At 42.8% G+C, this 26,836-nt stretch overlaps 2 protein-coding genes across 4 annotated transcripts in view; both read right to left on the bottom strand.

Moving 5' to 3' along the window:
• The window catches only part of LOC131301827 (2-alkenal reductase (NADP(+)-dependent)-like), an 86,949-nt gene that overhangs the window by 40,737 nt on the left and 19,376 nt on the right, over positions 1-26,836 (bottom strand). The window contains exons 3-6 of one of the 3 annotated variants that reach the window (XM_058328288.1): positions 19,430-19,607; positions 18,105-18,271; positions 17,609-17,691; positions 9,996-10,530 (exon numbers count right to left, since the gene is read on the bottom strand). The exons of the other annotated variants lie outside the window; for them this stretch is intronic. Of the exons in view, the coding sequence (XP_058184271.1) occupies positions 10,341-10,530; positions 17,609-17,691; positions 18,105-18,271; positions 19,430-19,607 (618 nt within the window). The 3' untranslated portion in view covers positions 9,996-10,340. Of the gene's footprint in view, positions 1-9,995; positions 10,531-17,608; positions 17,692-18,104; positions 18,272-19,429; positions 19,608-26,836 lie in introns of those variants that run through there. 3 annotated transcript variants of the gene reach the window in all.
• On the bottom strand, positions 9,996-26,539 carry LOC131301832 (2-alkenal reductase (NADP(+)-dependent)-like). The gene is made up of 4 exons (XM_058328298.1): positions 26,362-26,539; positions 24,289-24,371; positions 23,332-23,716; positions 9,996-10,144 (listed from the first exon to the last, which is right to left on the bottom strand). The coding sequence occupies exons 1-3, from the start codon at positions 26,515-26,517 to the stop codon at positions 23,338-23,340; spliced, it is 618 nt and encodes a 205-aa protein (XP_058184281.1). The 5' UTR covers positions 26,518-26,539; the 3' UTR covers positions 9,996-10,144; positions 23,332-23,337.

Genomic DNA, 26,836 nt, shown 5'->3' with positions numbered 1-26,836 from the left:
ATTTGAGACGGTGGGTCATCACTGAAGGACGACTCGTTCAACCATCGTTGATTTGAGACGGTGGGTCATCACTGAAGGACGACTCGTTGAACCATCGTTGATTTGAGACGGTGGGTCATCACTGAAGGACGACTCGTTGAACCATCGTTGATTTGAGACGGTGGGTCATCACTGAAGGACGACTGGTTAAACCATCGTTGATTTGAGACGGTGGGTCATCACTGAAGGACGACTCGTTAAACCATCGTTGATTTGAGACGGTGGGTCATCGTTGAAGGACGACTCGTTGAACCATCGTTGATTTGAGACGGTGGGTCATCGTTGAAGGACGACTCGTTCAACCATCGTTGATTTGAGACGGTGGGTCATCGTTGAAGGACGACTCGTTAAACCATCGTTGATTTGAGATGGTGGGTCATCGTTGAAGGACGACTCGTTAAACCATCGTTGATTTGAGACGGTGGGTCATCACTAAGGACGACTCGTTGAACCATCGTTGATTTGAGACGGTGGGTCATCACTGAAGACGACTCGTTGAACCATCGCTGATTTGAGACGGTGGGTCATCACGGAAGGACGACTCGTTGAACCATCGTTGATTGATTGAAAAGACGATATTCTGATCATTGTTGATTGATTGAAAAGACGATAGGACGACATGGCTGATCGTCGTTGATTTGATTGAGAGGGACGACATGGCTGATCATCGTTGATTTGATTGAGAGGGACGACATGGCTGATCATCGTTGATTTGATTGAGAAGGACGACATGGCTGATCGCCGTTGATTTGATTGAGAGGGACGACATGGCTGATCGCCGTTGATTTGATTGAGAGGGACGACATGGCTGATCGTCGTTGATTTGATTGAGAGGGACGACATGGCTGATCGTCGTTGATTTGATTGAGAAGGACGACATGGCTGATCGTCGTTGATTTAATTGAGAAGGACGACATGGCTGATCGTCGTTGATTTGATTGAGAAGGACGACATGGCTGATCGTCGTTGATTTGATTGAGAGGGACGACATGGCTGATCGTCGTTGATTTGATTTGGGAGGGACGACATGGCTGATCATCGTTGATTTGATTGAGAGGGACGACATGGCTGATCATCGTTGATTTGATTGAGAGGGACGACATGGCTGATCGCCGTTGATTTGATTGAGAGGGACGACATGGCTGATCGTCGTTGATTTGATTGAGAGGGACGACATGGTTGGTCGTCGTTGATTTGATTGAGAGGGACGACATGGCTGATCGTCGTTGATTTGATTGAGAAGGACGACATGGCTGATCGCCGTTGATTTGATTGAGAGGGACGACATGGCTGATCGTCGTTGATTTGATTGAGAGGGACGACATGGCTGATCGTCGTTGATTTGATTGAGAGGGACGACATGGCTGATCGTCGTTGATTTGATTGAGAAGGACGACATGGCTGATCGTCGTTGATTTAATTGAGAAGGACGACATGGCTGATCGTCGTTGATTTGATTGAGAAGGACGACATGGCTGATCGTCGTTGATTTGATTGAGAGGGACGACATGGCTGATCGTCGTTGATTTGATTTGGGAAGGGACGACATGGCTGATCGTCATTGATTTGATTTGAGAGGGACGACATGGCTGATCGTCGTTGATTTGATTGAGAAGGACGACATGGCTGATCGTCGTTGATTTGATTGAGAGGGACGACATGGCTGATCGTCGTTGATTTGATTGAGAGGGACGACATGGCTGATCGTCGTTGATTTGATTTGGGAAGGGACGACATGGCTGATCGTCATTGATTTGATTTGAGAGGGACGACATGGCTGATCGTCGTTGATTTGATTGAGAAGGACGACATGGCTGATCGTCGTTGATTTGATTGAGAGGGACGACATGGCTGATCGTCGTTGATTTGATTTGAGAGGGACGACATGGCTGATCGTCGTTGATTTGATTGAAATGGGTAGCACAAGCCATTGCTGCTTTGAATTGTATTCTGATTGCCAAAGTGTGCTCCAAGTGCTAGTGGAGTGGGACAGTGAGGCTGTGTGCTTGACATTTGCCATGGAGAAATGGATAGGGAGAACAACATGTGGCACCCCCCTTACAATTGCACTTTCCCAGAGCAGCAGCTTCGGCTCTAGTTCCAGTAGTGACTAGATCCCAGGTATGAACCCCCAAAATCCTGATTACTTGCTGCTTTCGATACTGGACAGGCATGCTTTGATGCTGGATAGATTTTCCCTGTTTTCAACAGTTGATATACAATATGCAATGATATGTACGAAATTGAATGCATAAATTAAAAATGCAAGGGTAGACTAGGGCGGCCTCTAGAGGATTGATGGCCTAGGATGGCCACATAAACAAGAGTTACAGAAAGTGGTATTGTCACCTTAGCCACAGCTCAGAGACACGAGAGCAATAGATAACCAGTGGCTAGAGGTGTGCAGTTGAAAGAAAGGCCCATAGAAAGGGTGGCTCGCGCCAAAAAGTTTTTTAGAGGCCCAGAGAGAGAAGTCTGAGAGATTAAGAGAGAGTGAGAGAGAAATAGTCCATCAGTGAAAGCCCCCTCAAAAGAGGCGGATGGGATAGGAGCCCCAGGTACTTCAAAGAGATCAAGAGTGACGACAACGACGAGAACGAGGCTGAGCTCTACCACTGAGGACTACCATTGAGCCTCTTTACTTCACTGTCCTTTGCTTCTGAGACGCGCTTCTAGATAGAGGTTGAGCGGGCCAGCATGCCTCAGTTGACATTTAGGAGTGGCATTGGGTCGACGTACCCCTTTTCTTTGATGCTGGGGCGGATGAGCCCCATAGATAAGCTTTACTTGGCCTTGAGCCGACATGCCCTCGCTGCTCACAAGACTCCACTGCTTGTGGACCACAGATGGTAGAGTAGCAATGTAAATTGCATTTTTCAGTTTATTTGACTCTCTTTTGAGAATGTCTAAAAGAATGCATAAACCAATCACTAATATCTAATTTGCATTGACAAGCGAACTGAATCGACAAACACACACATATGTACAGACTCGCCTAGCTCAAATGAGAAAGGAAGAAGAGCCCCGGATATGTCACGGACTCCTAAACATATGGAAAACAATGAAATTTTGGGCATTAATGTGCCAAAATTCACAGTATCCCTTAGACAGGTGAAACTGACACTTGCATAAGATCCAATAAATGTACATTGACCCGTACAAATCGGTAAAATTAGAAAAAACATCCTGACATGACAATGGATTGAGAAACTTGAAAAGTGTCGCAAAGATGGACAAAAGACACAAATGATGACTCATATAGGCCCGGACTGACACCGACACCCCTGTGCAGCCACATTAGGACCATATGACTCGCACAGCATGACAAGACTTGGTAAAAGCCCCTTCAACGAGATTTGAGGTGCTTTGAATTTGAAATGTGCCCCCGAGCGGCCAAAAATCTTTGTTAGGCGTGATGGCTGCCTACTGCTGTCTGATGCAGGAAATGAAGAAGCGCGCGCATGCTTGAGATCAACGCGCATCACTTTTGTACGAGTGTGTGTGAGCCTCAAACTAGCGCGCGAGATTGCAAAGCTGCTGCAGCCGCTTAAAATAAACGTTTGCTGAACTTAGAATAAACTGTGAGCCGTTAGGCCTCATAAGCATTTCGTTCTGTTTTTGATGCTTCAAAATATTTTAAGGCTTTTGCTCAGCTTTAAAATTGAAAACAGCAGTTTGCATTAAACTTGAAAGACGAATGGCATCCCCCTTCTGTTTCTCCAATGAATCAATGGACTTCAGCCTACCAGTCAGCACTTCGGCTTGTCTTGTTCTCGACCTTTCTTGACCCTTGATGTGCACCAAAACGCCAACCTTGGATCCAATTGATAGAGTATGACCGAGCCTCGAAGAGAGACTGCCTACGTATCCCTTTCTGGGAATCAGGTCAAAACGTAGTTCAGGCAAAGGTTCACTCGTGTGTTCTACCTCTCCTTTTATGCTCTAACTTTTGCCTAGTACCGCCTTTTCAGGTTTTCGGTCTAGCGAGCTTTCGACTTTTTGCCAACTTTTGCCTAGACCGCCTTCATAGGTTTTCGGTCTAGCAGGCTGCTCTAACTTTTGCTTGGAACTGCCCACCCTTGGGGTTTTCAGTCCAACGAGCTTCTCTCAGGAAAAAGCAACACTTGTGTTGATCCATGTTGACCGAGGTATTGATGTGCTACCGTCGAGGTCGATGATCTTTGATTGTAGCCCCAGATAGAACGGCTTTGATAGTGAAAGGGTCCTGACTGCTATAATTGGAAATGCCTCGCTCCAGGCCATTTTTTTTTTTTGCACCCTTATAATGTGCGCTTGATGGAACGCTGCTGTTACTGTTTTGCGCATGGTACGAGGCCTGGAGCCTTCTGAGCTGCTGCTTTCTGGCTTGGCATCCGGTAGCCGGGAATTTGATATTTCTTTATCCCATGATCAACGCCAGGCATGTCTTTGTGAGACCATGCCAAGGTATTGTTGAATTCTTTGAACAAGTCTGAACGGGCGCAATACTCTTATGGGGATAGCGTTGAACCAATTTGAACCATCCGGGGGTCTGCCCCATCTTTCAAGTTTATTTGAAATTACTTCTTCTTTTTAGAGGCTAAGCATGCCTTTCGTCTTCCCTTTCGGCGAGGGAACACATTTCCTTGGGGATGACCCCATCGAAATCTATCCCTTCGTCGTCGGGGTCGACACGGTTTATTCAAAAGCCAGCAAAGTATTTAAAAGCGGGATAATGCATACCATAAGAACCCTCGGGGTTGCCAAGTACAGCAAAAAGACTCAAATTGAGAATAGAAGCTACGACATGGAGGGCCAAGAGGCACGAGCTCCGACTTAGAGCTAGACTTAGATGACTTGACAGACACTGTGTCAGACTCAGACTCGAAAGTGTCAATGCAAAAGAGACGCGATTTGAAAATGCAACTTTTATAGTTACCCTTGACTTCCTTGCCGAGAGGTGGAGCTAGAGGACAACAGGCTCAAGCAACAGCACTTCGGCTTCTTCAGCTTCTTCGTCCAAACCCACTTGAGAGAACTCCTTGAACAACAGCCCCAAATTCTCATGATTGAAGGATCCAAGCCAGTCCGTTTTCTCCTTTGATTGATTAAGCTTCCTCTTGAGTTCCTCCTTTGTAGACTGCTCATCACTATCAACCCAGGTATCGGCGGTAAGGACCTCGATTGCACCTATGGCCATCAGGTTAACCTCGGGTTCGGATGGGAGAGACAAAATTGGCTTGGTTTGATTTTCTGGGCTAATGAAAAGGGTTGGGTTGAATATGGTGGAGCTAGGTTTGATTTGAGTGGAGCTTGAGTTGATTTGAGTAGAGTTGATGGATATCTGGTTAACACATGGGTTTGAACCGTGTTGGAGCATGAAGTTGGATATGACGCTGGGCTTTGATGGGAGTGGAGCTTGAATGGTGCCACTATCAATGAGATTTTGAATTTCATGTCGAAGGCGGAAGCAAGCATCGGTGAGATGGCCTGGCATTTGATGGAAAGCACAATAGGCGTTTGGGTTGTAGGATGCCGGGAATGTTCGAGGCGAAGGAGTTGGAAGGAGTGGCTTGAGGAAGCCAGCTTCGAGGAGCTTCTCATAAACCGAGGACAAAGGTGTGGAGAAGCGGGAAAAGGTCCTTGGTGGGTTCCGACGACCAGATTGAGGAACATGATGCACTCTTTTGCCTTTGGGATTGATTTCTTTGTCGCGCATATCCTCCCTTTCGGCGTTGGCTTTGAACAAGGATTCAACATTCCCCTTCGGGTGAGTCCTGGCTTCATGAAACTCAGCCAGGTCTTTGAACATGTCCTTCGAGCACTGCTTGGTTCCGACTGCAGGAGTGTGGTAAGCTTGAAAGGATTCCTTGATTAGCCCCATATCTGGCTGCGGGGCTATGGTGGTAAAGAGGTCAACCAATCCCTGGACCATAGCCATTTGTTTGTCCATTTTCTGGTTCATTTCTTGAACAAACCTCTTCAGCTCAGCCAGCTCTGTTTGTGCTGCCATTTTGGATTGATGATTGAGAAGGGCGATATGGCTTTGGAAGTGACAGTGAAATAGCCCTGGCAGACGCTCCCAAGTAGGTTTGGCTCTCTCCTTCAGTGAAACGGCCTAGAGCTTCTGACAGCAAAGTAAATGAGAACTCAGTGGTGTTCCTGCAGCAAGCTTTTGAAAGAATTTTGAAGGAATGCAACGCGCATGTCATCGTCGTCGGTATCCTCCTAGACTCTAGAGCTAGAGAGAGTCTGCCCTACGATACTCGGACAGTTGCCTAATTTCCTCGGATTTTCTTTTCGACGGTGTATCCTTGATTGAATCGAATGTTACTAAGAGATGCCAAAACAGCCTAAGCCTTTGACTTTCTCCCTTCTCGAAGTTTCAAAGTTTGATTTTGGAACAGCTCGGTGTAGATGTCATGATACCGTAACCGAAGTGGCGTAGGCAGCACTGTGCCGGAGCCTGGTGTAAGTGATTAGCACTTTTAACCTGAGTGGTGTAAGCATCATGCCATGTTCTCCGTTGTTCCTAGTTTTCGGTTCGAAACCTCGATGGGGTATTGGTCAAAGACTTAGAAAGTGTCGATTTCCCGAAGTCTCATTGATTAAGGACTTTGAAAATTTTTGTAACGTGCAACATCGAGATGCACGACTCGTCATCGGTCCAAGGCAACGCCGAATGGGCGCAAGACAGACTCGACAAAAAGATATCCTAAAAGCCGCCCTAGCATGCTCCTACTCAAAACGATCATGGATGTATGTACAAGCATGCGATAGGAAAAGCGGTAACACATAAACAGGACATGGGGTTAGAAACAAGTAATCCTACCCTGCAGGTTCCTGTCTTATGTTGAAAGGTTCTAATGCATTGTACACGCTGTAGAGGCCGGTTTTGGCTTAAAGGGGTTCCTCTGACTAGAGCCGCGATATACCTCCCATTGCAACGCGTAGAGCAAAGCAATGGTCGAACGGTAGTACGACTCATCATCGTCCAAGGTTGTTGGGCGTTCGAGGACCCCGGGCTCCAGTAAACTGTGCCGGTTACCCAAAACACCTCAACGGGGCTGACCAACCATCGATACGAATGGAGAATGCCGAAGAATGACCAAATGAGAGAGAAACGCAACGCTTTTGAAAACGAATGCCTTTTGAAGCTTGGCCCACTTTTGTTAATTGATACTTGTAGAAAACTACACAAGAGAACAATAGTAAAAGCCCCAGTTCGGATTGGTCGGACGCTGAGATCCTGTTACGTTACCATTCCGTTCTTCAGTAGCGCGGAGCGTACTGTTTTGACAAGCTTTTGAAAATTGTTCAATTATGTATTAATCGCCAAATATCAATCAACGCAATAGATCCCCAGCGGAGTCGCCACTGTGGGCACGCGCCTCGGAAATTCTATTTGTAAAATCGGGCGCGGCCCCTTTTGTTGGAAGAGCGCTGTGGGCACGCGCCCCCGGAAATTTTATTCGTAAAATTGGGCGCGGCCCTTTTTGGTTGGAAAAAGCGCGGCGAAACGCCTCGATTCGGAGTCGCCACTCGGGTTTTAGCGGTAGGAGCACCCAAGGAACCGAACTCGAAAAACGTTTTTGCCACGTTTGTTTGATTTTGAAAAGGCGTAGACCGGTCCGTCGTCACCTTCGATATCTGAGGTTCGGGAGCCATGTTACGAGAGGGGAAGGGTTTTATGGCACCCCTCTCGCCCGATCCGGAGATCGGTCTCTACTCAGGCACTTTTATAAAGCGTTTGCACTTTTCTCTCATTTAATCATTTTTCAGCCAGTTAGGGGCGGGGGAACAGTTAATGGGGACGAAAGCGGTAACAAATTGCAGTTTATGTGACAAAATGCTTATGAACGATTTGATTGCGATGCTAAGTATAGATTGAGAACAAGCACTGAGCATCCCGAGCAAACTGCAGTACGCTGTCACAAGGTGACGTGAGCAGATTCTACCAGCATGCACTGGTCGAGCCACTGCATGGTGATACAACCTGCGCACGCCACATATAAACTGGCGTACTCCACTTGTTGGATCTCTCAGTCTTTGTTTGCAACCCTCTGGGCTCTGGAAAAGGACCAGCGCACACCCAGGGCAAACCACGCAGTTTAATATAGCAGAATATACACAGTCACAGGCAAAACGAATGGCTTTAGGCCATGAAAGAAAGCAGAACACCCCAAAACAGTGTGGGACAAAAGATAGGCCTAGCTTTCGCTTCAGATGCAAGGGCCAGTCACTGGACCCAGAAGCCTACTGCCGTACGCCAGTATATGACTGCCGTACGCCACTTTGCCTTTGATTCCAGTGTTTGGCTTTGCATCATCTGGGTTCTGGAACATGACCAGAAGGATCCCAGAGGCCTTTACATGACAGAGATGAAAAAGATAGGATATTACCACTAAACAGTTCTAAATATGGAAAGCAGTAAACCGGTTATTAGCATGCTAAGGTGATCGACAGAAAGATAAAACAAAAGGAATGACGATCCATGATCCCCACGCCAGTTGTGCCCATACTTCCATTACTGGCGTACGGCATAGACATACTGGCGTGCGCCATGTTTTATCTGATACGATTGTCACATTTTTGCCATTTCAAGGCCAGGACTAGTATTGTTTACTAGCCTGGGCCCTGCTGGCTCCCCTCAGGGATCGAAAACAGAAAAGAACGTAAAGGTGGTATACCTTTTTGTATGGAGGTTTGAAGGAGATATTGAGCTTATGGGTTGAAGATGGAGGCTGAGAAGATGGCTGTATGTCAGCAGGGTGTATGGAGATGGGTTGTTCTACTTTCTCTTTTAATGGAGGAAGAGAAATAAAGAGCAAGAAGAGAGGTGAAGAAAGCTTTGTGCTTCTTAATGAGGCCAACCCTTTGTGAACTTGGTAACCCTTTGCAAGAGTGTGAGAGGGGAGTATATATAGAGGGGAAATGGACTGAGATCAGTTAAGGTCAGGCCTTGTTTGGCTGGTCTTAGGAACAAAAGAGGCCTTCCATGCATTAAATGCATGGGACTAGTTGATGGGGGGTGTAGGAGAGAGAGGGGACGCCCCTGCCGAAAGCAATCATCAGGGACACTGTGGCCGACATCAGGGTGGCACAAAAGTCCCGCCCAAGTGGCTGAATAAAGTTGATTTGACTGGGTTTGACTGGCGTGCGCCATTTCTTACTGGCGTGCGCCAGTATAAGCTGGACCACTGGTCGATGACTGACACGTGGCAGCTTACTGGCGTACGTCACCAAGACACTGGCGTATGCCAGTTGGGTTTTGCTGGGGCCGTTTGGCTCTGGTTTGAAAGGTTTGAAATGGGTTTTGGACGCTCAAGGCTTAAGCACACCCTTGTCCTTGATCTGTTTTCGACTATAATCATCATTGGGGAAATAAACGATCGACAAATAACGTTATCTGGACAGTCCAGAATGGGGTGTCTACAGCGAGCACTTCGGACAGGGGTGCTAAATATCGGCGGAGATGTCGGTATTGCAGTCGGACAGCGCTGCGGGTTCAATTACGGAAGATCTAGTCTTGCAGGGAGACATTCGGTCAGGCGTGTACTCCGTGAGGGGGTGTTGAGACGTTGACTTTGGTAGTGATAACTGGCGCTTGCCAGAGTAGCTGAACAGTGTGACGATTACTCCACTTGGTTGGAAGGGGGTGATTGTTGGGATTCCACCCAAGTGGGGAGGTGTGTGTGAAGCACAGGATCACTCCCCACCTTATTTCCTTACGGGAATTAGGGTTTCCCTGTCTATATATATGCATGTACAGAGCGTAGGAAAGTTGTGACTGAAACTATGTGAGGGAGAGAGTGAGGTCGAGTGGGTGAGCCATTGTGGCTCACCAGAGCGGTGGAGAGCCGGGTTGTGGCTCTCCCGTAGAGGTTTTTTCATCTTGTAGTATTGTGTAAATAATATTAAGGGAGTTTTTGCTCATAACGTTGTGTTGTTGAGTGACCCCGGATCCTAACAAGAAGTTGTAAGAAACATAAGATACTTTTAAGTTCATAAATTTATTCATCAAAGCCAAAATACACTCCAACGCATCCTATCAAGAAACTCTTCTTAACACAGAGATCAAGTCAAAAGTATAGCAAGGAATTTACATCCAGAAAACGCGAGGCGACTTTCACTCATTCACGAGCAACCAACACCACTTGTTCTCCAATATTGTGACCAGAGAAAAGCCTAATAAGAGCCTTTGGTGCATTCTCTAGGCCTTCTACTATGTCTTCCACGTAGGTAATTTTTCCTTCTCGGATGAGGGGCAGGACCATGTCAAGATACTTTGGGTACATGGGATAGTAATCGAAAACCAGAAATCATTCCATTCGGACTCGTTTTGTGATGAGGCAGAACAAGTTGTGTACACCTTCAGTCTCTTCAAGGTTGTACTGCGAGATCATCCCGCACCCGAGAATGCAACCGTGGAGTCTCATGTTTAGAAGTACCGCATCAAGCATCTTTCCTCCAACATTCTCAAAGTAGATATCGATACCATCGGGAAAGCACCTGGCAAACAAATTAAACAGAGGCATAGAGATTAATGTTAGACATTCAAGTTAATAAAATGGAAGAATGTAGCAACCTTGTTGCGATGCAAAAAAATGGTATTTCTTCAATTTCTGTCCTAAAGAACCAAATACAAATTGCATTTTTTGGGGTCCTATTAAAAGATAAAGCGAGAAGACTATGGTCAAATTTTAAAAGGCCGCCAATCAAATGGCAAACATGGCCATTGTTTGTGTTGTTTAGAGAAAGAGAGAAGTGTTTAGGGTGTTCAATTAACCCTAACACATAAATAGCTTTATTTATATTATGTCGAGACCCATTACATAACATGACTACCCGATGTGGGACTAAACTATTCTAACACTCCCCCTCAAGCTGGAGAATAAATATCACAAAGTCCCAGCTTGTTACATAACAACTCTAAACGTGGTTTGAACAATGATTTGGTGAAGATATCGGCCAACTGGGCTCCGGTAGACACAAATGGAGTAGCTAACACACCACTGTCAATCTTCTCGCGCGCAATGTGACAATCTACCTCAATATGCTTGGTTCTCTCATGAAACACCGAATTCGAGGCAATATGTATCGCCGCCTAATTATCATAGTACATAGGAATGGGCAATTGCACCTGAAATCCCAGCTCCTCAAGAAATGATCTCAGCCAAACAACATCACATGTAGTATGAGCCATAGCACGATATTCTACTTTCACACTAGACCTTGCTACCACAGTTTGCTTCTTACTCTTCCAGGTAACTAGATTGCCACCAACAAAAGTACAGTTACCAGTTGTTGAACGTCAATCAAAAGGTGACCCTACCTAATCTGCATCAGTAAACGCCTCAACACGCAGATGACCATTGGAACGGTAAAATAAGCGACGTCCAGGATGAGCCTTATGATACTTCACAATGCGAATACAAACTTTCCAATGTGGAAAACGAGGAGCAGACATGAACTGACTCACCATACTAACAGTAAACAAGATATCAGGACAGGTATTGGTAAGATAATTCAACTTACCAACCAAGCGACGATATTGGTCGGGATGAGGAAACTCCTCCCCTTGATCAACACAAAGTTTGACATTAGGATCCAATGGAGTTTCCACAGGCTTGGCTCCCAACAAACCTGTCTTTTCCAGAATATCCAACACATATTTTCTCTGGGACAAACTAATCCCATCCTAAGACCTTGCTACCTCAATACCCAAGAAATACCGTAGCTTACCCAAGTCTTTAGTGTGAAACTGACTATGTAAGAACTGTTTTAGCACTTCGATCCCTTTCTGATCATCTCCAATAATAATAATGTCATCAACATAAACAATGAGCAATACTTTCCCTCGAGCTGACATAAGGGAAAATACAGAATGATCTGATTGACTTCGACGCATGCCAAACCTCAAAACAGCCTCACTAAACTTGCCAAACCACGCTCTAGGAGATTGCTTAAGTCCATAAAGTGCCTTACGAAGACGACATACCTTATGACACTCCCCCTGAGCAATAAACCTAGGTGGTTGCTCCATATAAACTTCTTCCTGGAGATCACCATGGAGAAAGGCATTTTTGACATCAAGCTGAAACGACGGCCAACCAAGATTGGCGGCAAGAGAAATAAGAATCCGCACAGAGCAAAGCTTGGCAACAGGAGAGAATGTATCATAATAATCAATGCCATAAGTCTGGGTGTAGCCTTTGGCAACCAGGCGAGCTTTGTGATGCTCAACAGTGCCATCAGGAAGATACTTGACAGTATAAACCCAACGACAGCCAACAGTAGATTTCCAAGTAGGAAGAGTAACCAACTCCCATGTGCCATTTGTATGATGAGCAGACATTTCATCCACCATAGCTGTCCGCCACTCAGACCGGGATAATGCCTCCTGAACATTTTTAGGAATAGAAACGGAAGAAACAGTAGTAGTGAAAGCACGAAGAGATGGAGAGAGATGAACATAAGAAATAAATCGAGAAATAGGATGAAAAGTGCTCGAGATAGTAGTATAACCATATTTTACTGGTGGACGACGATTCTCACGAGTCGGACAACGAGCGGTAGGCGGATCTGGCGACGGAGGAGAAGACAGAGGCGTGGGCACGGAGAGTTCGACAGACTGGAGTGGTTTAAGAGGCTGAGGTGGAGGCGATATTGGTGCTGGGAAACGACAAACATATACCTGCAAAGGGTTGGGTGAAACAGTGCCAGTAGGAACAGCCATTGGTAATACAGACTCAAGTGGAAAAAGGTCGATGGTAGTAACAGGATCCGAGTAATATGGCAACGACTCATTGAACGTGACATCAGCACAAACAAAGTGACGACGTAAAGTAGGAGAGTTACATCGATATCCTTTCTGGGTGTGTGAGTATCCTAGAAAGATACATTTAAAAAACCGAGGATCAAATTTACTCCTATCAGGGTCAAGAGCGTGAACATAACAGGTACACCCAAAAACCCGAGAAGGGAGAGAGTGGAGAGGCTGACCAGGAAATAAGACCGTATGGGGAACCTGACCACCTAAGACCGTAGAAGGCAGACGGTTGATGAGGTAACATGCAGTGAGAACTGCATCACTCCAATATGACTTAGGGACTTGCATGTGAAATAATAGAGCACGCATAACCTCAGACAAGTGCCTAATCTTGTGCTCAGCAACTCCATGTTGTTGTGGAGTCCGAGAGCATGAGGATTGGTGAACAATGCCATGATCAGCAAAAAACTGAGAAAGTAGATGGTGAAAATATTCGCGGGCATTATCTGGACGAAAAATCTTAACACAAGTATCAAATTGATTTTTGACTTCCATGTAAAAAGTTTGAAAAACAGATTTCAATTTAGATCGCTCTTTCATTAGATAAAAACATGTGATACGAGAAAAATCATCCACAAAAATAATGTAATACTGAAAATCAGAAACACTGGACACATGAATAGGACCCCAAATGTCTGAATGAACTAACTGAAAAGGACGTGACGCACGACGCTCAACCCTAGGTAAAAAAGTGACTCTACGGTGTTTACTAAACTCACAGACCTCACAGACCAACTTATTAATAGAACGACAGGAGGGCACATGGTGCTTCGGACTCTGAAGAGAGGGATGACCAAGACGACAGTGCTGTTGGTAAGGAGATTCTGAGGTCTGAAGAGCTGCAGGCTGATGATCAGTCAGGTAATATAGGCCACCACGCTCAGTGCCCCCACCAATCTTCTTCCCCGTCTTGAGATCCTGAAAAACACAGCCATGAGGAAGAAAAGTGATGGAACAATTTAAAGATTTGGTAAGGCGGCTCACAGACATAAGATTAAATGGTAAACGAGGAACATGTAAAACAGATGACAAAGTAAGAGAGGAAGCGACAGGGACGGAACCAAAACCAGTAACAACAGTGGTAGAACCATCAGCCAAGGTAACATGAGATGGTCTACCAACTGGCTGTCGATCAAAGAAAATAGATGTACCAGTCATATGATCTGTGGCGCCTGAGTCAATAACCCAAGGAGAGGAAGAAGAAGAGGCAACATAAGCAGTAGGTGTACCGGTTTGAGTGAGCGTAGCAGTAGAGGATCCTATTGCAGCCTGAAATGACATAAAGCGTTGGTACTCCTCAGCTGGAATAGCCACACTATCGGCAGAAGATTGAGTAAACTGTCCAGTATCTTGAGAGCTAGCAGCCTGATGAGCCTGGGGAAAACCATGAAAATTATAACAGAACTTCACTGTATGATTTGTACCCCAACAATGTGTACAAAATTTGGAATCACGACCGCGACTGTGGCCACCTCCCCCTGATATGCGACCCCCACGATGATCAAAACCAGAGCCACGACCACCAAAGCCACGACCAAAACCACGGCCTCCAAAGTCACGACCACAACCTCCAAACCCAGAATCACAACTGCCAAAGCCACGACCACTCACCCCATAATCGCGACCACGACTACTAGATCCAGAATCACGGCCACGACCACAACCATGGCTAACAGAGAAAACAGAGCTATCAGAAATAGTGGAAGACAAAGCAGAACGGCCAGAAGTTGGTGCAGAAATAGACGATGACTGCCGGAGATGACTGAATACCTCGATAAGAGGAGGTAAGTCACGATTCCCCAAAATCTGATTACCCATAGGGCCAAAAGTAGATGACGCACTAGATAAAAAACGAGTAACCCTCATGTGCTCACGTTGGCGCCGTATAACCTGAATATCAGTAGAGAGTGGCTCACATATATCCAGTTCATTACAAATGCGCCGAAACTTAGCATAATATTCCTCAAAAGAATCATCACCCTGAGTAGAGCTGTCCACGGGTCGGGTGTGGTCGGGTTCGGGTCGGGTTAGGCCCGACCGAATATTTTTCGGGTTTGTATTTTAGCCACCCGAAACCGACCGAAGAAGTTATAGAAACCGCTCGATCGGGTTTGCTGTCGGGTCCGGTCGGGTTTGCGGAACAAGAACAAGAACAGTCAAGAACAAGAATAGATTAAGCAAAATCTCTAAAAATAACAAATGAATATTACAAATCCAAGCTAAACTCCAAAATATGTTGACTATTACGAACAACAAGAGCAGCCCAAGAATTCTTGCATCAACAATGAACAATCTGATTTTCTTGACCCAAATTTAGATCTGAACCAAGCTTACCCGTGACCACCACGAGATCTTCTTCAACATCTTCACTCCAATCACATGTATGGACGTTGATTTTCTTGACCCAAATTTAGATCTGAACCAAGCTTCGTTTTCGTCAATCAACTCTCAAAGTTTTTCGTCCACACATTTGTCTCGGGCCTCTCGGCGATGGATAAACACCCATTTCAGATGAAAAACATAGGTATGACTTATGAGAAACAAGCCCTATGTTTGGGTTTGGGTCAAGATCTACCCTCGTAAGTTTTATCCTTTCAGTCGAAAGGAGAAGTACGTGCAGGAGAGAGAGAGAGAGAGAGAGAGAGAGAGAGAGAGAGAGATTTGGGGGAGGATGAGGTGTGATTGATTTGGGGGAGGAGGCGACATGAGGACTGAGGAGGAATTTGGAACTGGAAGTGTAGAACCGGACAGCCGGGTAGGGATTTTTAGTTGTGTATATGTATGTCGGTTGGGTCGGGTCCATCCGAAAAACTATATGCTACACCCGCCACCCGACCGACAATTTCCAAAACCCGACCAAAAGGACCCGAACCCGACCGAAAAGGGTAATCAGATCCGTCCGTTGGGTCTATTTTTGGGTCGGGTCGGGTATGTGGACAGCCCTAACCCTAAAATATATTAAAGAAAGACTGATGAAGATCATATGTGCGACGGAGATTGTCGACACCTGAATACAATTCTTTCGCTTGTGTCCACAGCTCTCTAGCTGTATCATAAAACATCAGCGTACTAGCAACCTGTTCTGTCATACTATTCCATAATTCTGAACGTATACGGGCATTAACAGGTTTCCAAACTCCATACGTGGGTGCATCTACAGTAGAGGGTTCACCAGTCAAATAAGAGTCCTCGGACTGACCCATATAATACACCTCAACAGCTTTAGCCCAAAGAACATAATTACCCCCATTTAATGGTGTGGAGGTAATAGAGTGTCTCTCGCGAGATTGAGAGCCACTAAAAAGACTACCAATACCAGTAGAAATAGAACCAGAAGTAGTACTAACAATTGTCGAATTAGTACCAGAACCTGTTTGCTCCCCAGACATTTTCCCAAACACGTAAGAAGCAGAAACACCATGATCACCAACTAATCAACAACGACCAACGGCGAGCAAGCAATTAACAACTACCAATTACCGACCACCAACATCAACCACAAAATCTACAAACCAACTTATGAAACAGCCACCACCGACTACAATAACTACCAACAGCCACAAATCTCCGGCAACCAAAACTTTCATATCGGAACTAGCGAAAAATCGAGAGCACCAACTAAAACAGCAACAACAAAAGCTACTACACAAATAGTAGAGAAACCAAATACATGTGACAGAAGCTACGAACAGTAAGCAACCTCATAAGTTAAAAATACCACTGGAAATCAACAGGACCCGCAAGAGATTAACAAATTGCAAAATCCAAGCAACATCGGAGGTCCAAATTAGAACCAGATTGCATACCGATGTGTTAGAGGTCGAACAAATACTGGGTGATGAGCAGAATGGAGATTTCGAGCAACGGCGAGGGCTGAATAAGAGCAGTTGAGTGTCGGCAGCAACTGGGAAGGTGGGTCGACCACTGTGGAGGGCTTGTCGAACAAATACCAGTGGGTTTTTCAAGCTGGTATAGGAATTTCAAATATGAGGTTAGGGTATTTTTTTCTTTTTTTTATGGTTTGGGGGATCGATTTATTTTAGATCAGAAAGGATGACGACAAGGGTGGCCGGCAACGGTGGGATGGCCGGCTGCGGCGAACGTAGTGGTGACCGGTGGCTACAAGTCAGAAGAGAATTTAGGATAATAGCTGCTTTGATACCATGTTGTTTAGAGAAAGAGAGAAGTGTTTAGGGTGTTCAATTAACCCTAACACATAAATAGCTTTATTTATTATGTCGAGACCCATTACATAACATGACTACCCGATGTGGGACTAAACTATTCTAACAGTTTGGAAATCTATTTAGACATGCATTTGACACGTTTAAAAACTGGACGATGGCAATTTTCCGCATTTGGCCAGTGGGTTTAGCCATTGCTCGGAGTTGCTCTAAGGAGGCATGTAATATTGTAGTGTACCAAAAGTTTATGGCAGAAATACAACAAAGCCAACTAAGGCCTGAGTTTAGGGCTCCATAAACACGTTGTAAGGACACACCTGATCGATTAGTGTCCTTGAATTAGGTTGATCAAATCAGCAGTCCTTCTACCCTACAATGTACTCGAGTTCTAAAACTCCAATCACTATTACCTCTTTTTTTTTTTGGTAATGCATGGTGTCTTGGGCCAGCTTGTTCGCACTTCGGACTAATCCTAGCAGCCCCTCGTACAACCTTTCAATTGCTTACGCATGGGGTGAGGTGGCCCCAACAGTTGCTATCACATCTTTCTCCAAAGGAAATATGAAACCCTCACCTTTTGAGAGCTTTATCCAAGTCTTGTTCCTCTTTATAGTTGATAGCTTCATCGAATCCGAATTTGTTCTTCAGCAGATCAACCTTCAGTTGAAAAATGGTCGAAGAAAGAAACAATAGTAAAACGGAAAATGAAGAAGAGTCAATGACCATTATCTAATATTAGTATAAATTTTAGATATGATACATTTCATAAAGAGAATCTTTAGTATTTGATAATCTGAAACATCGATTATGCACCAAGAGCGCCAATGCATCATGCCTTGAGCAGAAACTACTCAACAATGAAACAAGTTCTTCTGGCTGACAAATAAAAGAGAACATGTTTGAAGAAGCAGAAATCGTGATCAGGAAACTTGAAATTCGCAGCAGAAATACTAGTAAACTGCTATCAAACAATGCAAAGGTAGAAGACATTTACATAAGCAATAAATATAGACAGGCACTGAATGGTAATTTAGCAAAAATAGCAGAGTGGACAAGTGAAAGTCAATCACCTTTTCTTTGGATCCAGCACTTCCAACAACATAACAATTCTTTAACTTTGCGAACTGGCCAACAAGCTGACCAACTGCTCCAAATGCAGATGAAACAAATACGTACTCTCCTTCCTTAGGAGAGCCTACCTCATAAAAACCAGCGTAGGCTGTCATACCAGGCATACCTACAAAGTAGAAACTCAACGCAATGAGTATCCAATTTCAATGCGCTGAAAGTATATAAAAGTGGAAAACCAGTTTAGGACATTTCATAGAGCTAAAGCATAGTAACGGAATGAAATAATAACAAGATGCTTTTCTGGGTGGAATCTTTATCAATGAACTTGTTGAGTTGTCCAAGATAGAATGCAATGCCATTTTTGAGAGGATTCACAGTACAAACTGATCACGAGTTCCTGGTTGATAGCGGAAGCGGGTGGTAACAATTACACACATGAATCACACAACACAAAGATATACGTGGTTCCCCAAAATCGGGTACATCCACGGGAGAGGAGATATTTCACTATGGCTAGATACAAATACAAAGGAGTAGGACGAGACACTCAGCTCACTCTACTCAACTCACCTCAAATCACTTCACTCATGATTTGTTCTCTCCATTAATTGTGGGGAGAAACCCATATCTCTTGCTTTCACACTCAACTCACTGGTGGGGGAAGAACCCCTTGAGGGGGCTCCCTGACTCTCTCTTCCTCTGTTCTCTTCTTCTTTCTATTTCCCACAGCCGTCGGAAATTTTCAGAAAGAAGTGGTGCAATTGGCTTTGAACAAGTGAATGTTACTTCATCAACTTTTCTTGTTTTCTAAAAATGAAAACTGTAATTGCACGCAAATAACTCAATAAAAATCCTTCCAGCTATTCTCCAAAGGAACTTCCTAGTTGGACCTCCTCAATATAAAAGTGAGGTAACAAACTCTGTCGGTTTGGATAGATAGGTAGCATAATTCGAAAGAAGTGAGAAATAAATTTTCTCTTAGTAAGACAGCATATACAATTAGGGATAAGGAAGGTAAGAAAAGACTGATTAGATTGCACTTAGTCTGATTTAAAGAAACTGCCAGTCAAAAAATAGTAAAGGAACTGTTAAATCAGCTACGCAAAAAGGAGGGTTGTCCGCCATATCCATCTCTTAGGGTAGTAATATCTTAGCTCTCATTTATTAGTAATATCATTGGCCTACTTTAAGTTAGCAAATAACCAAATAAAAACGAAAAAAAATATACAGTTCTTTCAGCTCCATATCCTGCTATTTTACCGAAGTAAGTTGAAGGAGATAATCAACATGAGTAATTTGAAGGAAACAAATGGAATGAACTTACCAAGGATTCCAGTATAATAAGAAAGAGGCACATCTGTGTGTTCAATTTTAAAAAATGTCTCTGGTTCTGTAATGAGACTATACTCTTCCCATCCAGTCATTCCCCAGACCAAGTCACCTTTCTTGAAAGTGGGATGTCCAGAATCAATCACTCTAGCCACTCCATAACCAATTATAGGCTGCACAACATCAACAGGATCAATAACTGATGCATATTTAAGAATTTTTCTCACGATGGAAGTCCTAAATTTTCTAGTTATTCTGCAATCCTGGCCATTGAGTTGACTCGAGAACCATGGTTTTAACTTTTTCCCAAAGTAATCGACTAAATCCTCAAGGTGAATTATAGAGAGGCTGTGGAAATTATTTTGCCTCATTAACATAGAAAGATGCAAGTTCATCAACTAGATATTCATCTTGGTAAGAAATTTCAAAACAAAGTTGAAGATCAAATAATTGTGATGATACCCTAAAATGTTAAACAAAGTCGTACTAATGTAGAAACTGGAGTCTTTTGATCACATTGTTATGATAGTTTCAGAATTTCTCCAATTTTCGACTGCTCCTCCATGTTCTGACCTATATTCTAAAAATCGCTAGGCGCTAGTTGAGTAGAAAGAGGCGCCTAGCACCTAGGCGCCGACTAATCGGCCGACTAGTGCCTAGGCGGGGACTAGGTGCATACTAAATAGCTGCCTAATCTAAGCATTAGAACACTGGTTCTGACGTCTGACTTGCTATCCAGTTACCAATTAAATATTTGGATCTTTCCCATCAAACAAAAAAACTACAAAATGGGGCAATAAGCATTGGGATCGCAATCAATTTTACTAATCCAGAAATTTCAACCAATAGTCTACTCCTTCAGGGTATTACCTCAACAACCCATATCTCCAAAGTCATCAGACCAGTCTAGATCTTTCAACACAAATCTCAACAACCATAATGCTCTGTTTGGATAGTTCTGGATTTCAAATGAAGGGCTTTTTTCCAAAATGAAGAGATTTTATTTTCAGTTTTGACCTAAATTATGTTATCTCAGAACGACGGCATACTTTTATTAATCTTTTCATTAGTTTTCCGTCAAAATTTCTGGGATCAATTATTCTTCCCGAGCATAGGGATAAAAACTAGTATGAAAATATCAACTGAAACTAAAAATGTCACAACTAGTATAAAATTATCAGAATTCATGGGGTCAATTGTTCAGATAGAACGGCACTAAAGGCAAGTGATTTCAAACCTTTTTCATCTTTCATGATTTTTGTTTGTGCTTTTGGACGTAATTTTGTACCTTTTTAGACTGGTCATGTCAAAACAAACAATTAATCTGAAATTACTGACGTGAATCTAACAAAAATTCAGAAAGGAACAACAAAAATACCCCGAAACAAAAGTTTAGGCCTATAGAGATTTAGCTGTAGACGCATGCGTTGTTAAGTGACTGACCAAACCAGGAGTGAATGAGCGAATGGAGCTGCCGCCACGCATGAAGGGGTCGCAAGACAAGTAGAGATTCTTCACCACAACCGATTTCGAACCTTGTGCTACACTCAGTCGAATCTTACTGCTCCTCAACTCGAAATCTGATTTTTTGGGGAAACCACTCATGTAGTCCCTCAGGATCACCTGCTTGTTGCTCACCTCCTCTACTACTCTCTCCGCCATATCAACACCCTCTCTCTCTCTCTCAAAAAAAAAAAAAAAAAGTGGAGAATGGGGCGATGATCGATATCGAAGGTATTAGTGTGGATGTGGAAAATGTGGAAAATGGGAGGGTCAAACACGCAAGAGGAGTGGGGGAAATGGTTTTGGCTTCCAAAACAGATACATACTCATTTTTTTTCCCCTGAACTTGGAAAAGTCGATCGTATGATTATTAAATGGTAAACTTTTGAATTAGGGGTGACTCCTCCACAAAAAGGAACAGCGGTTGGTTTGGTTGGCTGCAGGGTTCCTCCGGCGGCTGAGAATTTTCATTATTAAACTCTCAATACAGACGCAGCCTCCACTGGGGATCGAGGTCTTCTCCCTGACCAACATGGAAGATATTTATTACTCCATTAGGCTCAACATTTGTTAGAATATTTGTTCAATTGCTTTCTAATTAATTGAAGCTACCAGTCTACAGGGGCGGCGATAGCTACGATTAAGTGATCAGAGGGTATATATATATATATATATATATATATATATATATATATATATATATATATATATATATATATAGTGGAACCTCCAGAATGATTACTAATAGTAATAGTTAGTATAAAAGATGGTTTAGCTTCTGGTGATATCACCACTCAATCATCCATATTGAGAATATGATACTTTTGGTGGAGGATATGTGTGTTTCACTTTGCACTGTTCCGTGACTTTTTTAATTTAAACGTAATCAGTAACCGAACCGAACCGAAGTGAACTGTTGTGAAAACCCCTAAAAAACAAACGATGCAAATTACAGCAATAAATACATGATGGTCTACAATCACAGTAGCGAAAACCCTGTGATTTCCACCGCCTGCGGACATAAGTTAACCTCGCTGTAAGAAGCGTAAGATACTTTGGAAATTAGAAGTTGTAAGAAACTGATAAGTGCCAAAACATACATATTTTGGCCATCCAATCTACATTTATTAGTTGTTTATTTTTGTTAATTTATATTAATTTTATCTTTTCTGTGTTTATAGGTTGCTCAAGCCTGTTGTCCGAGATATTGAGTAAAAACAAAAATTAAAAGAAGTATGGGGTTAAAGTGCAAAGTGCTTTAAAGTTGAATTACTGAATTATATTACATATATAGCCCAATGGAGCTTTGTGTAATTATTGCATGTTTTACATTATATAAAGAAGGTAAATGATATTGGCACTCAAAAAATTGATGCAGGCACTCTAAAATTAGTGTAATTTCAAAGCCACTTTCTTTTATTTTTTAGAGTGCCAATATCATTTTCTATATGAAGAATGCAACACTGACTTCGGCAGCAGCTTTTGACGGGGAAAACGTGGGATTGAGTTCGGCCGTGGGAACAGATAGGCGGAAGAACTACATGCGACGGATGAAGTACTGTCTTTTTAACATGGAGCTTACACCAACATCCTTCGATTCTCTCCGGTCCATGGGCAACTAATCCCTTTTCTTAGGGTGTAGATGAAACCCTAACCAAGTAACCTATGTTTTTATGTTAACTTTGGGATTCGATTATTGAAATGACGGTTGTAACTCGAAGACTTGTTTTTATGATTCACTCTTATTCTTCTAATCTAGTATTATGTATTTGTTTTCTGTGATTGCAAATACATAGTTATACAACGATATTCTTTGTGCATGAAATTGAGAATTAGAATAATTTGTGCCTAGGAAAGACATTAATTAGTTATAAAATCGAAGACGATTCATGCCAATCGATGATAGACTATGTCCGGTTTTCAATCACATGCAATTTTCTTGGCGATATCACTAGGGCTTGTAGCTTTTAGTGAATCAATGTCATTTTGGTAGTCGGTTTCTTAAATTAACATAATCGCGTGGTTACGTAGTTAGGGTGGATTCAAAACCCTATGACCTTTTTCCATATTTGAATTCAACATCTCCTTGTTTTTAATTACTTAGATAATTTTAGTCAACCAAACTCCAATCACTCTTTCTTGATTTGAATTAGGAATCGATTTTAGAAATAAATAACGTAGCCTCTTGATCTCCGTGTTACAATACCTGAAATTAAACCTCTATTCTATTTGAATTGAGGTTTTTGCTTAGTTTTAATTATTTATTTTTGGTGTGAAAAACGACCTACCAAAAACATAAGATACTTTTCAGTGCATAATTTATTCATCAAAGCCAAAATACACTCCAACGCATACCAGCAAGAAACTCCTTACATCCAGAAAACACAAGGCGACTTTCACTCATTCACGAGCAACCAACATCACTTGTTTTCCAATATTGTGACCAGAGAAAAGCCCAATAAGAGCCTTTGGTGTATTCTCTAGGCCTTCTGCTATGTCTTCCACGTACGTAATTTTTCCTTCTCGGATGAGGGGCAGGACCATGTCAAGATAATTTGGGTACAAGGGATAGTGATCAAAAACCGCGAATCCTTCCATTTGGACTCGTTTTGTGATGAGGCAGAACAAGTTGTGTACACCTTCAGTCTCTTCAAGGTTGTACTGTGAGATCATCCCGCACACGGAAATGCGGCCGTGGAGTCTCATGTTCAGAAGTACCGCATCAAGCATCTTTCCTCCAACATTCTCGAAGTAGATATCGATACCATCGGGTAAGCACCTGGCAAACAAATTAAACAGAGGCATAGAGATTAATGTAAGACATTCCAGTTAATGAAATGGAAGAATGTAGCAACCTTGCTCCGCTGCAAAAAATGTTATTTCTTCAATTTTCGTCTTAAAGAACCAAACACAAATTGTATTTTTTGAATTAAATGTGATGTATTGTGATAAAATGACAAGTCTCGTAAAATGAAATAAGTACTTATTTTTTAAGAAGGGAAATTGGATTGAGACCGTAATGTACCAAAAGTTTACTGCAGAAATACAACAAAGCAAACTAAGTCTGAGTTTAGGGCTCCATAAACTCGTTGTAAGGACTCCTGATTACTGTCCTTGAATTACGTTGATCAAGTCAGCGGTACTTCCACCCAGCAATGTACTCAAGTTCTAAAACTCCAATTACTATCACGTCTTTTTTTTGGTAATGCATGGTGTCCCGGGCCAGCTTGTGTGCACTTCGGACTAATCCTAGCAGCCTCTGGTACAACCTTTCAAATGCTTACGCATGGGTTGAGGTGGCTCCAACAGGTGCTATCACATTTTTCTCCAAAGGAAATATGAAACGCTCACCTTTTGAGAGCTTTATCCAAGTCTTGTTCCTCTTTATAGTTGAAAGCTTCATCGAATCCGAATTTGTTCTTCAGCAGATCAACCTTCAGTTGAAAAATAGTTGAAGAAAGAAACAATAGTAAAACGGAAAATGAAGAAGAGTCAATGGCCATTATCTAATATTAGTATAAATTTTAGATATCATACATTTCATACAGAGGATCTTCTTTTTTTTTTGCTAAGCAAAAAAGATTTATTAATCTTTATAAAGGATTACAAAGATTAAAAGGATCAAAGGCACATCGGCATAAAGCCACCCAAGACCTAAGGAAGGCAAGACGCCAACCGGAAAAACAAGAACCAACTAAGACCAACCTGAAAACACCAAGACCTAACAAGCGAAAAACGAAAATCAAAGCACCAAACTATCAACACCCACCCAAACAAATCTGGAAAAGCAGCCCAAGCAACCAAAAAACGAAAAGCCAACGCACAACGATCCAACCAAGGGGCAAAGCGAGGGCCAAACCTCTGAATTAAAACTCCAAGGAGAGGGAAGCTCCTTTCTCAATATCATCAAGATCCTCCAAATCCTCCTCCTCCTCCAGGTCATCAAGAGCATTAATCCTATCAGCTAATTCGTTTTCCTGCATTTCAATAAATTTCCTTAACAAGAAATTCCGCCCCCCTCTAGGCTCAATGCCTAACCTATGACCAAAGTCCAGAGTTTTCCAAGCTTCCTTGAACAGAAGCAAAGAAGAAAGACCCTTCTTTTTCCTAAGGATTTGGTCATCGATTTTAACACCAATCTCCGCGATATGTTTTTTCTTTATAATCTTCCTCTTTGATCTTCTCACTCTCCTTTCCAATTTAAGGATGGCATTGGAGGACGATCTATCACTGGAAATGCATCTCCCCACTCTTCTCTTCATACCAACCCCAAGAGATTGAAAAACATATTGGTCCCCTTTCAGAGATTGGATTTGAGAAGCCTCCTTAGGTTGGTCCCCTTACAGAGGATCTTTAGTATTTGATAATCTGAAACATCCATTATGCACAGTGTAAGGACCAAATTCGTAGTCTTAATTGTATTGGCAATTCCGTACGACAAAACACATATTTTATATCGAGTTGTAATTTTATTATTTTTATAGGCTAGTGAGTTTGTATAGGATTAGAGTGGAAGGAATCTATTTATTTGTAATTGAGTGAGAGTGAATCGAACGTCTAAAGGTAGAATGGCTTCGCAAATGGAAAGGAGCTAAATCAGAACGGATTGATCGGGATATCAATCAAACATCCATCGGAAGCTACAGACACACATGATAGTTTTCCTATTTCCTATTTTGCTTCTAGGGTACGGGAAAAAGTGCAACAGTAAAGAGGCTTTGCTTGGAATTGTATAAAGGAAGGAAAGCTCTTCGAGCCATAAAAGAGATAGGTGCGGCGGCAGAAAAAATTAAAGCAACTGGTTCTTTGGAGAGCTATTCTTTGTGAAGGAATTTCTTTTAGTTTATTGGAGGGCTTGTGGACTCAAGGCCGTTGGCGATCATGATCACTAGGTGCATTGTACGTGTGACTCGGCATGTAGTACTTAGAACGTTGTGAGGATTTACACCGTTTGGATAGGTATATTTGTAACTGCACAATGGTTATAGTGATTTGATTCCTTCCCGTGATTTTTACCCATTCTGGGGTTTTCCACGTACATCTCTGCGTTGTGCAATTGATTGCTTTGCGTAGTTTTTGCTGATTATTTTACTTAGTGATTCGCGTTCGTACTGTTAGGGTGTTTTACGGATTATTAGTGAACCCTGATTTTTCACAGAGAGAGAGAGAGAGAGAGAGAGAGAGAGAGGATCATGCCCTGAGCAGACACTACTCAACAATGAAACAAGTTCTTCTGGCTTACAAATTAAAGAGAACATGTTTGAAGCAACAAAAATCGTGATCAGGAAACTTGAAATTCGCAACAGAAATACTAGTAAACTGCTATCAAACAATGCCAAGGTATAAGACATTTACATAAGCAATAAATGAAGACGAATGGTAATTTAGCAAAAATAGCAGAATGGACAAGTGAAAGGCAATCACCTTTTCTGTGGATCCAGCACTTCCTACAACATAACAATTCTTTAACTTTGCAAACTGGCCAACAAGCTGACCAACAGCTCCAGATGCAGCTGAAACAAATACGTACTCTCCTTCCTTAGGAGACCCTACCTCATAAAAACCAGTGTAGGCTGTCATACCGGCATACCTACAAAGTACAAACTCAACGCAATGAGGATCCAATTCCAATGTGCTGAATGTAGAAAGAAGTAGACATTAAAAACGAGTGCAGGACATCTTATTGAACAAAAACATGGTAACGCAATGAAATATAAGAAGATGCTTTCCTTGTTGGAATCTTTATCAATGAACTTGTTGAGTTTTCCAAGAGAGAATGCAATGCACCGTAAGAGAGGAACGTCGATGAGCATGTTAGCTATTGAATTTGTTAAAGCATTCAACTCAAAATCAATTGGCAATGAGTGGAGAGGCCACCAGGCTCATATACTAGATTTTG

This window comes from Rhododendron vialii, chromosome 9a (genome assembly GCF_030253575.1).
Source record: "Rhododendron vialii isolate Sample 1 chromosome 9a, ASM3025357v1".
Taxonomy (NCBI): Eukaryota; Viridiplantae; Streptophyta; class Magnoliopsida; order Ericales; family Ericaceae; genus Rhododendron; species Rhododendron vialii.
This window is presented reverse-complemented; position numbering and strand designations above follow the sequence as displayed.

What these genes read in the sequence shown, in the direction of transcription:
- LOC131301832 (XM_058328298.1), bottom strand. Translation starts at nt 26,517, where the DNA reads ATGACAGCCTACACTGGTTTTTATGAGGTAGGGTCTCCTAAGGAAGGA. An exon ending in GTGCTGGATCCACAGAAAAG is followed by an intron (nt 24,372 to 26,361) that starts GTGATTGCCTTT and finishes TTTCAACTGAAG; the next exon opens with GTTGATCTGCTGAAGAACAA. An exon ending in TTGGATAAAGCTCTCAAAAG is followed by an intron (nt 23,717 to 24,288) that starts GTGAGCGTTTCA and finishes TTTGTTTGCCAG; the next exon opens with GTGCTTACCCGATGGTATCG.